This window comes from Paralichthys olivaceus, chromosome 7, assembly GCF_024713975.1.
Source record: "Paralichthys olivaceus isolate ysfri-2021 chromosome 7, ASM2471397v2, whole genome shotgun sequence".
Taxonomy (NCBI): Eukaryota; Metazoa; Chordata; class Actinopteri; order Pleuronectiformes; family Paralichthyidae; genus Paralichthys; species Paralichthys olivaceus.
The window spans coordinates 20,859,774-20,873,775 of record NC_091099.1 but is presented as its reverse complement, the minus strand read 5'-3'; the positions used below and the strand labels follow the sequence as shown (position 1 = coordinate 20,873,775).

The following is a 14,002-nucleotide window of genomic DNA, read 5'->3' as shown; positions in this document are numbered from 1 at the left end:
GTGCTTGAAGGGACAAGGCAGGAAGAAATAGTTTGAGTCTTTAATTAAGTAATTTGACTGTGGTTTACTGGTGGGATTTACCTCCTGTTTGGTTCATTTTAAGTCCAGGTTGGACATGTTCTCTCAGAAGAGATACATAGAGCAAAATTAAGTATTATTTTCTTCACTGATCAACAAATAATTTGGTCCATAAAACAATAATACAATTTTAAAAATGGCCATCACATCAACACATTTCTTGTTAGGTCTGAGCCTTGGTCCAAAACCAAGGCTCAAAAAAAATATTCAATTTACATCAGATCCTCACACTGAGAAGCTATAACCATTACTGTTATTCTTGCTTCAGAGAAATGACTGTAATGACAGTATTTCATTCACTTGTTAGTCCAAGTGATCAGCTCTAATAACAAGATAAAAGTGTGTTCTCTTTGTGTGATGACTACCGTCCAGTGGCACTTACACCTGTCATCATGGAGTGCTTTGAGAAACTGGTGCAGAGTCATATCCTTGCCTACCTGCCTGCTGAGCTGGACCCTCTTCAATTTGCTTACAAAGCAAAGAGGTCCACGGAGGACGCTGTATCTACAGCACTTCACGCCGCACTGACCCACTTGGAGCAGCAGGGGAGTTACGTCAGAATGCTCTTTGTGGACTTCAGCTCAGTGTTTAACACCATCCTCCCACAACGACTGGTGTCCAAGCTGGTGGACCTTTCTATCAGAGGGTCAGACTGGGTTCCCACACCTCCACTGCTCTCAGCCTGAACACCGGCTCGCCACAAGGTTGTGTGCTTAGCCCACTCCTCTACACCCTCTACGCGTATGACTGTGTCTCTACCAACTTCAGCAACAAGATCGTGAAGTTTGCAGATGACACGACCGTGGTCGGACTCATCTTGGGCGAGAAGGGTGAGCTGGCATATAGGGACGAGGTGGAGCGGCTGTCAGAGTGGTGCAAAGTCCACAATCTGCTCCTCAACACACCCAAAACAAAGGAGCTGGTTATTGACTTTAGAATAAAACAAAACTGACATCCAGCCACTCATCATCAGCAGGGCCTGTGTGGAGAGGGTCCCGCTGTTCAGGTTTCTCGGCATGGAGTTGGAGAACGACCTTACCTGGAGTACCAACACCAAGGAGCTGCTGAAGAAGGCGCAGCAGAAACTGTACTTTCTGAGAATCCTCAGGAAGAACTGTCTCCCCCAAGATTTGCTCCTGGCCTCTTATCACTGCTCCATAGAGAGTGTGCTCACTTAAGAACTGTGTGTATGGTACCTCAGTAGCACATCCTCAGAGAAGAAGGTGCTCCACAGGGTCGTTAGGGCAGCAGAGAAAACAATAGGCTGCTCCCTCCCCACCCTGGAGCAGATTTACAGATGCCGCAGGATGGCAATGGACATCTCAAAAGACTCTTCACACCCCGGTCATTGTCTCTTCCAGCTCTTGCCATCAGGCAGGAGACACAGAGCAATGAAAACCAGGACAAATCGCCTAAAAACAGTTTTTAACCCAATGCAATCATGGCCTTGAACTAAAAGGTGCAATAAAAAAAAATGTTCTTGGCCCTACCCCCTAATGTGCAATCTGTGTATATACATATATATTTATTACCAATACAATTCTGTTTACATCAATACAACTCTGTCTGTCTATATTCTATTCTGTTTATACTATTCCACCAGTGCAATATTTACCACTACCAGTGCAATTTTTGCAATTTCTGTAAATACCTGTGCAATTCTTGTAAATACCAGTGTCAATACTGTACATTCTTACTTTTACTGTTTACTTTTACTATCTTAATACTTCTTTTTATACTTTGTTGGTTTTTGTTTTTGTTTTAACTTTAAATGAGTCAAGCACCTTTTAATTTCGTTGTAACTTTCAAAGTGACAATGACAATAAAGTCTTATCTTATCTTTGTGCACATATTGTATCTTTTAAAACAATTGTACTATTAACTCCACCAAGGAGGTTATGTATGTCTGCATTCAATGTGTGTTTATGAGTAAGGATGAACCCACTAGATTTTGGTGCTGATCTGTAACAGGGGGTCGATCCAGGATCATGTGAGATATTTTGTTTGGCCATTTTCGTTCATTTTTCAGAATTATTCGTAGAAATTGATAAAAAAAAAATCATGACTGTTTTGGGGACTGATAATTATGACTGTCAGGTGGTGCAGATCCAAAAAAAACTGCATTTCTAGTGAATTAAAATGTGGTTTCATAAGGGGACCGCTCTACTGATAAAAAAAAGTGTATTATCTAAACTATTCTTGTAAGATGGGTTTATCCCCTCAATAAACTCGGGGTGGAGGGGATAAACAGGCCTTTTTCACAGAAGGACATACCCTCTTCTTCTGACCAGTGAAAAATGACAGTTATATCTGCTAATATAACAGCAGAACATATTGACTTCTTTTCCTGACTAGTATGTGTAGTACTGTGTTGTATTTCAGTGTGTCAGTGGAGCCTGACAAGTGATTCTCAATAGACAGAGGATCTGTGACTCAGTGTGTGTGGAGATATGTTTGTTATTACTAAGCATTTAAGAATATTTAGTTAATTATTTTATTTAGATCGATGTATTGTAATTGATTAAGGTATTGTTTATTTAGGCCTGTAGTTCTGAATCATTTTGTACAGAATGTTCTAAATAAAGTTGGGAAAAAAACTCGGATTCATCTATGAGCAGGTGTGGTGCGCATGCGCGGGGCGGTGGACGGAAGCCGGTGTGGTTCTCCCTCTGTGTGTGTGTGTGTGTATGTGTGTTCAGCTCTTCAATGACTTGCACAGCCTCAGCTCGCTGACTCCCAGCAGCTCCTCTTCTCCTCCTCCCAGCACCTCCACTAAACTAATGCCGTGTGTGTGAAGTGTCGCCGGACTCTCTTCTTCTTCTTCTTCCTCCCGGACGAACCTGAAGCCCGCGGCCACTTTGTCGGTACGTCCCGCTAACAAGCAACTGTGGAGCCTCTGGGTTTGTAGCAGCCGCCGTGAAAGAAGCGGAGGTGTAATCTCTGAAACAGCCCTCCTCTGCATTAGATGGCTAAACCGATCTGCCTAAAACTCCTGTCAGATTAGTTTCGATTACCTGAAGCCACAGATGCACGCTGGGTGCTGGTGTTAGCATGTGAGCTAAGTGACTGAGTGAGTGTCCACGTTAGCAGGAACTAAGCTGTAGCACTGTGAGTGGATCAGGCTTGTTTCTCCACTCCTGCAGCGTTGACATTAAGTCCCACTGCTGCTGTGTCCCTTTGCTTTCATCGTGTTTCTGACTCATTAACAGCTCATGCTTATTCAATGTTTTTTTTATATCTTCTCTCAATGTCAGGCTCTGCAGGGCTGCTACTCTGCAGCTCTGATTTAAAGTTAAGTTCCTCAATCTGTTGTGACAGTCTCCCTCATGGGCTCAGTGAAGGGGATCTGTCTGTCAGTGCAGGTGTAGATGTGGAGATCACCGACAGAGTTAAAGACAGAATTAAAACAGGATTATCTGCAGGGGGAGTGGCTCATGTGCTGGATACATTGAACTGTAAAGGTAACTTGCAAACACTTGAGCAGGAACACAAAGATTCCACTGGGTGAGGCCTGCCTCACTCTCAAAACACTTTCAGTTCTTCTTGCATGTTGCTTTATCCCAATCGGGGAAGCCATTAAATGATGAGTTAATTGTGGACTTGGCCAACAATAATATTCATAGGCTGTATTCCAATGATTGATGGGTGTTACAGGGATAGTTCACCGAAAAAATGAAAATTCACTCATCATCTCACCGCTTTGCAGATGGAAGGGTGGGTGAAGTGTTTGAGTCCACAGCTGCAATACTGTTTACCACTGAAACTCTTAAAGTGTTTTTTGGACTCAAACACTTCACACAACCCTCCATCGGCATAGTGGTGAGATGATGAGTGGATTTTCATTTTTAGGGTGAACAATTCCTTTAAGGGCCCAAGCTGTGCCAAGAAATTCCTCCCCACACTTTACACCACCACCCGCTGTTGAGTTAAAGCAGGTTGGGTCCATGGATTCATGCTGTTGATGCCAAATAGTTGTAGATGTGTTAGAGTGCGGAATAAAGCTCAATTCCTTTGTTTGTCAAATCAAAGCAAAGTCTTCTCTGATGCATATATCTGAGTGAGCTATTTTGAATACCTCTTATGTGCTTAGAAAGATAAAATATTCCCAGCAATTCACTTAAAACCAACCATTTAACATGGCAGGCATGTATTTTTAATCTCATGACCCGTCAGATGTATCCTGTGACCCGTCGTTGTGGTGCAGACCCCAGGTTTGGCAACCTCTGATTTTATGTGCAAATATAAACTAAAGAAGCCACAACCATTTTAAAATCATTTAAGTGCAGTAAACTAAAACAATTGTGAATGTATATATGTAACATACTAAATATATTAAAAGTGCTTTACATATTGCAAAAATATATGAAGAGAATTCAATCACATCCAATTGGTGAACTGTATCCAATAACATAGAAACCAACATTAAAAAGGATACAAATGTGTAGCTTTAACATTTCAGTGCTAACTTTAGGAACCATAGTAGATCTCAACCAGATGACTTGTGAGGTCTCAACGTGAGATTGATGGACAAGCAGTAAAAGTAAATTCTTTATGACACTTGCTAGTTCTGTCTTGGAGCTGCTTTCAGACATGCAATGAACTCTGCAGAATCTCCTGACATTCTTCAGAGGGGCTGCGTGTGAGAAAGCAGATGTTTGAGTGAGAGGCTCCGAACTTTCTCCAGAGTTACCCCAGATAATGTCTCTTATTTACTGCCTCCTGCACAGTGCGTTATCCCTCACTTATATACTCTGAAGATGTCTCTGTTGTTGTGAATGCAAATTTTGGAGCCAGTTTTACAGACAGGCATTTAACTGTTTTTAATTCTAATGGTGAATATGAGAGAGAAATGAGAGATTTCCTCTTTTGCAGGAGTGTGTGGGAGCATCATGTGGAGGAAGGCTTCAGCAGTGGTCCTGCTGGCATTAGCTGCTGGATATTTCTACCAAGGCAGCCCGGAGCTGCCAGAGCAGATTTTGCAGTACATCAACCTGCCAGTTTTTTGGTCATCATCTCACAATCTGAGCAGCCAGAAGAGCGGGGAGCAGGTGATCTCTGCTGCCTGGGAAGCGCTCATTACTTTACCAACACGCCAGTGGAGCAAAGTGGCCGTAGGGTGAGTTACCGAACAAAATGTTTACGCAGATCCTGTTTAGACCTGATATTAACATCCATCCTGAGTCATCCCATCACAAGTGGTAGCAGGAAGTACATGCATCATCAATGCACCCTAAGAGCTAATCACTCAAGCCACATTCAAAGGTGGTCCAGGAGGCAGGTCATAGGAAGTGAGGTCCACTCACAAGTCTGCACAGGAGACACTTCAGGATGAATTTAATGCTAGGTGTTATCAGACTTTTTCCATACAACAGGTGCACATGCATGCAGAGAGAGATCACTCTCACACACAACAGATCCTGAGTGACAGGTTCACAGACTAAACAGTGAAAAATAAACTCTATAGTGAGAGAAACAACTACATTGCATGCCACAAGTACAGCTGAAACAATGAGGTCACTGACTGCACGATGAAAATGTTTATGGACCATAGTGCAAGCATGTGGTAGCTCATGGTAGAGTGACAGCACACAGCATATAGTGATGGAAGTAGAGCTCCACACCAAGTTAGAGATCTCCTATATTATAATGTGAAGTATGATCAATGTTTTGATCCATTATGAAACTGTGGCGGGACAAATTAGAAAATGGCGGGCTGCCACAGTCTAGATCTTGACAGTCTTCACTGTCGATCCCCGAACACTCTCTGGACTCAGTGGCTGATATTGCTCCACAGACCAGCTGTGTCGGTTTGCTGTTGTTCACACGGGCAGCGTGTCCACTACTGGCAGCAGAGCTGCTGGTTTAACTCCTGCATTTCCTTTAATACAGAGGGATTATGTACTAAACACCAGGATTCTACAGAAGGAAGACATGCAGTCTGTCGATAACAAACAAAGTCCTGTTAGATCAAATTAATCGATTTAGAAAGTGAAACTCTGGAGTGCTTTTACTTTGAAACAGGTTTGGGAAGTGTTGGAAATACATTTGTGTTATAGACAGATAAACAGTGTGGTTCACAGCAGAATAAACAGAGAAAAGGATCCTCCCCTGAGTTTTAAAGTTTATCTGATGAAGGTATGCTACAAACATAAATAAAACAGAATACCACTGCAGTTCACAGCAGAATAAACAGAGATAATGATCTTTCACCTGAGTTTTAATGTTTAACTGATGAATTTATGTCACAAAAACAACACTTTCTGTATCCTGTTTAATAAAACCAGCGTTTCTGTTCACCGAATCCATTTTTTTGTTTTGAAAAAAAGTTTATTGTGATATATTCGCAGGAGCGGAAGATGCACGGCTTCATACTGTATAGTACTGGTATTTATTTGAGTACACAGGACTACTTTTATACAAGGAAATAGTCAAATTTATGGCCATATTCAAGGCAAAGCCTTAGTAAAAAACATTGTGCTGCAGTAGCAGAACTCTGCAGAACATATTGTTCAACTGAGAATCTTAATATTGTGCATTGAACAGATGCTGTAAATATGAATTGATATTAATGTGAATATTGTGCATTGAACAGTTAAAACTTCCATAACTGCCTTTCTTTGTTTATGTCTATGCTCGTACATTAAGTCTTTAACAGAAATTGTAAAAATCATAAATATGACCCTCCTAAGTGTCGGGGGGTTATATCACGGCCCACGTTCTGAATTAAAAAGTGATCTTGTGCTCGAAAAGGTTGGTGACCACTGCTATAGAGAATTAATGTGAAATACCGGATGAACTTAACACTGCCCACACAGAACGAATGTTAATACCAGGTCTGAACAGGGCCTAGGAAATATCTTTCTTTAGCATCAGACCTGTTGGTATTCATTTCCACGTCAGGGGCCCTTCAACTCTGCTGAACACTGTGGCATGTTGAGAGGCTGCAGGCAGTCAGCTCTGCTAGTCAGAAGGAATTTATTATCAAGAGTCAGTCCCAGCTCAGAGGGCGTGGTCCAAGACGGAGCTGCTCCAGTAAATGATATGACTGTCTACACCTATAACCTATAGCCTTAAGGCTGCTTTAGAGCAGCCAACACGCACATCAGCATTTTTAAATATGTGGAAGATGATGATTGGCCGGAGCTGAAGGACCGCCCACCAGAGGGATGAACAGTTGGAGTCTACCTATTGGAAAAGTAAAGGGAGAAAGAACTAGAAATGTAGAACTTTTTAAAGTGAATCAGATAATGTAGCTAGGGTACATTTACGAGAGGGGATTAGCCTGCTGCACAATACATTTACTCATACATCACAGAAAGTGTTTGATGTTAAAGGTAACTGAATGGAAAATCTCAAATGTCATGTGGAAAGAAATGTAAAGAAATAGTTTTTATTAACTTACTGCTTTTTGCTGCTCATCTGTGTTTTATATTCTGGGTATTGTTAGGAAGTATTGTGACTTACAGCTGGGAAAAAAATGAGAAAAATGTCATGTAAATGTATACAAATAATTATCATTATCAATATTCTTACTGGCTTATATAATATTTAAAAGTTCTTAAATTTAAATTGGTGAACCTGGAGAATCTCTGGTAAACACAAGCAGACAATGTGACATTTTGATTCATTTCCCTGTATCTTAAAACCTCACCTTCATCTTAAATAAGTGTATTCTATATTTTGGGGTTTATTCATAATTCCAGCCTAAATTTAATAAATGTTTATCTCATTAATAACTCCTAATTAGTGATGGTGTCCTCCCCTGTTCAGGGTAAATGCCTGTGTGGACGTGGTTGTCTCTGGAGTGGGATTACTGCAGGCTCTGGCTGTGGACCCCGGCACCGGCCTGGATCATGAAGTTCTGCACTCCAAAGAGGACTTGAGGGAGGCCTTCATCCACTACATGGAGCACGGAGCAGCCGCTGAGCGCTTCTTCAGCGATAAAGAGGTCTTTCAGATGATCGCACGTGCAGCAGCAGAATACCCCGGTGCAAAGGCAAGACGGCCTTACTCCCTCAACTTTCTCAAAAGATTACATTTATTTTCATTTCATTTAATCACTTTGTAAATGATCCTATATCCGATAAACTTTACTTTTGTCTTTTTTCAGTTATACGTGGGAGGGAATGCTGCCCTCATTAGTCAGAAGCTCGCCACCTACCCTGATCTGATGGTATAATTCTACTTCTGTCACAAACTCTTAACTCACTTAAACTAGATTAATGAACTATTCAAGATTTTAGTGGCCCATTTAAATAACCATCACTGATTTAAGACGGCCAATTGAACCAGCGTCAGGTAGTTTAGGAATACTGAGTAATGTTTGAGTGCCTCTCTTTGCAGAAATCCATTGGACTGTAGAAATAATGAACCTGAGAATAATGCAATGTTATATCCAGTCAATAGAGTGATGTGATGTTAGATCTTAAATGTGGTGCGAGAGGCTCAGTCTCCGGTACTGCAGAAATCCCCTGCTCGGTAAAATGTGAAGCAAATCACAGGAGAACAGGTTTAAATGAGATTTTAAAAATCTCCTTTGCAGCCACGTGTTAACAGTATTATAACAAAATTCAGAATATCTGGTTTCAAAAATATGATTGTATTTTTAAAAAAAATTTAAAATCTACAGCAACATTTTCTGTCAAAAACCCCATGTTATACAAAACCAATTCAAATATAAAATGAGTCCACTACATGACCGCTCAGTTGCAGAGCTGCAGTTCGATACCAGTGAACTAGATTTGTTGAGTGTGTGATCGTGGTTGTGTCAATATTTTTCACACCCCAGGTTTTGTTATGTGGTCCGGTCGGTCCTAAACTTCATGAGATGCTGGATGAGCAGATTGTCGTTCCACCAGATTCTCTTCAGGAGATGGATGAATTTCACCTCATCCTGGAATATAAAGCAGGTAGAGAGAGAGAGAGAGAGAGAGAGAGAGAGAGAGAGAGAGAGAGAGAGAGAGAGAGAGAGAGAGAGAGAACACCCTGCACCTCCTACAGGATCTGTTGTTTTTACCTTGATCCCTGTTAGATCCCTGTTAATGTGTGTAATACCACAGTTGTGTCTGGTCTTATTCTCTGTCTGTAGGTGAAAAGTGGGGCCCAACTCAGGCACCTCAAGCCAACCGCTTCATCTTCTCTCATGACGTTTCCAACGGGGAGATGAGCTCACTGGAGATCTTTGTGGCGAGTCTGGAGGAGTTCCAGCCCGAACTGGTGGTCCTGTCAGGGCTCCACATGATGGAGGGTCAGGGGAAAGAGCTTTGGGAGGAGCGGCTGAAAGAGGTCAGTTTTCTCTGCTGATTTTATTTTCATCAACAAAGCTGCTGCCTTGACCCATTTACTTGAAAGCACATTGGTACAATGGGTCATTTTCGTTATGAGTTCCAGTCACAAAAGATGAAACTTTAATCACTGTATCGCAGCTGTTTTTTTATTTATGTTTGATAATTCTGTGAAAAGTAAAGATAAAGGATCATTCATATGTTCTTCTAGTCTATGGTAGTGAATATTAATGAAGTAATTAGTATTTTATATCATGTGCACACATAATACAACAAGTAAAACAACAAGTACAGTACAAACAGTCAGTTTTAAGTAAATGATTAGACACCTGCCTTCATTCTAAAGGGATGGAAGAAAAACTTCACCCTCAAAAATATCTTCGTAAAATGTTTTTTATGAAAGCAACTCATTAAACAACAACCAATATGAATTTATTGTTTTGTCAAATTAAATGTATATTGACACTGTTCTACAATTTAACCACAACAATAGAAACGTGTCTTCCTTTTCTAGCTTTTTTTTTTGCTCTATGAGCATCAAACTACTTCAAACACCTCTTAGATCATATTTACTCCTCTGTATTGAAAAGCATTATTTACATAATTTTATATTATCGTTAATCGTCCATTTCAATAGCATGAAAACATCAACATTAGATTAGTGTGATCATGGTAACCAGCCTTGGTAGTAACACAGGCTTTAAAAAACTGGATTAATAATCAACATTGTGAGTTAACAGTTATGTTTTATTATTATGAACAATATGTCTGCATGGTCATACAGCAGTGACTCAAATTCCTTCCTCTTTCCAGGCTGTGTCGGCCATAGCTGACATCCGTAAAGATATTCCCATCCACCTGGAGCTGGCAAGCATGACCAACAAAGACTACATGAACAGCATCATGCAGGAGGTACATGTGGACAGCAGTTCACTGAGTCCCTGTCACAGAAAAGATTTCACTAACCCTAAAGAGGTCTGTATATTAATTCAAGTTTTTTCCCTGTTTCCTGTTAGCAGGTTTTGCCCATTGTCAGCTCTATCGGGCTCAACGAGCAGGAGCTGCTCTTCCTCTCTCAGGCCAGCGAGGGGCCTCATGCAGACTTGGGGGCCTGGAAAGGTGTCCCTGATGTGGGGCAGGTCAGCGACATCCTCCTCTGGATCCTCGAGCAGCAAGGCCGCACAGACCCATTGTCGGAGGCCGACCTCACTCGCATTCACTTCCACACACTGGCTTACCACATCCTGGCTACAGTGGAGGGATACTGGGCGAATGAGGCAGCAGCAGTGATGGCTGGAGCCCGAGTGGCCAGCAGTCAGGCCTGCGGACTCCAGTCGGTTGACATTGGCAAAGTGGAGCTAAAAGCCCCGCTAGAGTTTCACAGCTCGTACTTTGAGCCGCGAGAGAAGTTGTCCCTGAACCCAGCAGAGCCTGTTACGGTGTGGCGTCGCGGAAACGTCACTTTCCACCTCACACCAGTACTGGTCTGCAAACAGCCACTTCGGACAGTAGGGCTTGGGGATGCCATCTCAGCGGAGGGACTAATTTACTCAGAGTTAAAAACCCAGCAGCCCTTCTGAGGTTTGGTTAAATGTGACTGGAAAATGTTGATGGGATGTGCCGAGAAGACCCAGTGACGTTCCCCCCTGCAGCTGCAGTTGTTGGGTTGGAATCATGTTTCTGAACAAGTTCAAACCTCTGTGTCCTGAGCCAGGTTCAGTGTCGTCCTTTCCAATGTGCTGAATGCCGACAATTTAAAATCCTGCCCGATGACACCTCCAGTCTGCTTTTGTCTCCTCTGTCCTCCCTCCTCCAACCCTCACTGACTGATGTAGAGACTGAGGCAGAACCCAAAAGAACTGGATCTGACTGGGCTGTGAGGTGGCTGGACTTTTTGCACATGGCACAGATAAAAGCCATCTTCACAAACTCCAAAGAGTTTTGTCAGCTCGCACCTAATTTACATTGACCTGCATATCTTCAGTACGCTGTGCCTTGAGAAAATATCAAGTTATTGATCAAATTTTTATTTCTATTTCAGAGCCAAGCAAATTCATTGTCACGAGTTATCCCTCAGATACATATATAAACACACTCAAGTAATGGAACTGTAATCTGAAGAGCATCTTACTGTACAGTAGAATCTAAGTGGTATTCTCAATGTTCTTTGTATCTCGTCAACTTTTGGTGCATCCACGTTAAATAGAAACGGTTCTTCTCCCAGGGGTGTCTGACTTGTCCACTCATACTTGATGTTTTTTGTTACTTTTCCTGAGAGGATGAACTAATACTAGTGACTGAGACAGCTTTTCTCAGTTTTTGGTCCAAACGCGCCCACTTTAAAGATGCTTAATTCTGGAAACTCCACAAAGCACAGACAACAGTTATCATCTCTGTTGTTTGTAGATTTCTGATGCAATGTTCTTAGTCGTTTATAATATACTGAAATGTAACATGCTTTAATGCCAACTTTAAATATTATTTTGATAAGGGTCCTCCTTTTATGCAGTAAAGCTCAGTTTACATTCAGATTCAGTTGGCAGTAAGATAAAGATGAAATAAAACTTGAAATTGTGGTGTAGGTCACATGATATCAGGGTTACTGTTGTTTGTAAAGATTCTTTCTTTTCATGTATTGTTTTTCCTCACCTCTAAAAATGTGATAATGTAAGACGATTGGCTAGAAAATCTTAAACGCTTCCAGTGTAACAAAGTTTTCCGGATTTAAATCTGAGCATATTAGTAAATTATGTGTTACATGGGTCGTTTTTCTGTTTTCTGTACTTAAACGCCTGCATCATGTCAGATGTACAGTATGTAACTGTCAGAACATTGTGTGTTGTATACCTCAAATTGCCACTGAAGGCATGCAATAATAATGGAGTCTTAATGCAAGCATTCAACAGAGAGATGTATGGCATTCAGCGGATTAAAGTCTTTGCACTAGTACGAAGTGGCAGGTGTGCCTGGAAAGGTGAATGTAACCTTAACCCTCCCCATCCCTCACATCCCATTTATTTTTAGCAAGTACAATCTATTCAACTTTACTCACTCCATAGTTTGTCTCATGTTTTTAACAATTATAACTGTCGACAAGTGTCATTTACTTGTAGTACTCATTAAAATATGTATAAACAGTCGAGTCTGGCTCGTTGTGATTGTGTTGCTGCAGAATATGGAATATATTTGTAGTTATTGCTGAAATTATTATTTAAATAATGAAGTTCTTGATTGAAAAAACAATCAGTGACCATTTTAAAATGTCAAACACTTTGTCAAACATTTTTATTCCAGTTTCCTAAATGTAAATATTTGCTCATTTTTTTCTGTTTTCTATCATTGCACAGTGAATTATCTTTAAGACTGTTGGCTGAACAAAACTTTTTCTCTGCTCTGAGAAATAGTTTTGAGTATTTTACCATTTCTTATGGCAAACCCTGCAGCTGCCCCGGGATCTTTAAACCTCAAGAGCCCCAAAACGCCCCAGTTCAATGTTTGCATATCTTGCGGTGATTTGATTGATTGAGAATTTGCTCATGTTAATGCACCAATACATTACACTTTAAGAGCATTTTATTGAGCCTTGCATTAATCATGAGACCCAGGAATTTTTTGTGAGAACATTTTGTATTGTTGATGCAGCAGCTCTAACATTGCAAATGTGGGGAAAAAGGTTCCACAAAATATTTGTTCTGATCAGAGGCCAAGCATTTATACAGTATGACTTGATTGGCAGTCTGCTAAGTCATATGTCTCAGATATTTTCTTTTTCATGGTTTACAATTAAATCATCTACCTAGAGGACTGGATGCATGGGTAACTTCGTGGCAGATTAACTTGTGGCTCCAGGGCAAAAATGTGTTGTTGGGCTTTTATGGACTTTGCTTTATCATTTGCAGATCAACCTTGTTGGCAGCTGATGGTGGATCCTGACAATGGACTCTGGATTGTGGTGGCAGCTGATGGTGTATTTTTTTTTACCACTGTTTGATGAACAATATGCCTACTCACATAATCTACCATTACTGACAACAACTCCTCATTTAATTTACTTTCCATTATGTTACAAACTGTTTTCTTCCATTCAGTGTTGTAAATACTGTTATTTTGTTGATCTTCTCAGTGACAAGCGACATCTCGTCATACCAGACTACACGACACCCAAGACAAAGTCTCCAGATGTTCAGTTTGTTCATCTACTAAAGCAAACATGGCTGTTCTTGTTTTAAAAAAATATATTTTAAATGAATGACACATGTGTCATTAACAATAATCTTCAGTGTTGTGTTTAATTGCAGTGTTATAACTTCACAGCTTCCTCACTGGATCACCTAGCCCTGATCCAGGACCATCATATCAAATTTTACCAACAGACATTTTGATAAAATATATGTTCATAACATTCATTATAGGAAAAACTACTCTTATAATGGGCAGACAATTTAGAAGCATCATAAAAACACATACAACAAATATTTTATTATTATTGTTACTATTATTATTATACCTATATTGTTATTATACCCCAGCTTGGTTGAATTCCCTATTATGTCTCGTTCTTTAAAACCTGGAGAAACTCTCAACACTATGTCCATTGTGTGAAAAGGGGCCCACCCCAGATTTCTAATGGCCCCCCCAGT

General features: G+C 40.8%; 1 protein-coding gene across 2 annotated transcripts; it reads left to right on the top strand.

The window, feature by feature from the left end:
• Positions 1-2,725: 2,725 nt before the first annotated feature.
• On the top strand, positions 2,726-12,502 carry adpgk (ADP-dependent glucokinase). Of its 2 annotated transcripts, none has more exons than XM_020079311.2 (8): positions 2,726-2,942; positions 4,951-5,194; positions 7,849-8,074; positions 8,189-8,251; positions 8,867-8,987; positions 9,167-9,363; positions 10,176-10,274; positions 10,382-12,502. In XM_020079311.2, the coding sequence occupies exons 2-8, from the start codon at positions 4,968-4,970 to the stop codon at positions 10,940-10,942; spliced, it is 1,494 nt and encodes a 497-aa protein (XP_019934870.1). In that variant the 5' UTR covers positions 2,726-2,942; positions 4,951-4,967; the 3' UTR covers positions 10,943-12,502. The 2 variants fall into 2 exon arrangements, with proteins under 2 accessions (XP_019934870.1, XP_019934869.1); XM_020079310.2 differs by having other exon boundaries at positions 10,379-12,502.
• The last annotated feature ends 1,500 nt before the right edge of the window (positions 12,503-14,002 follow it).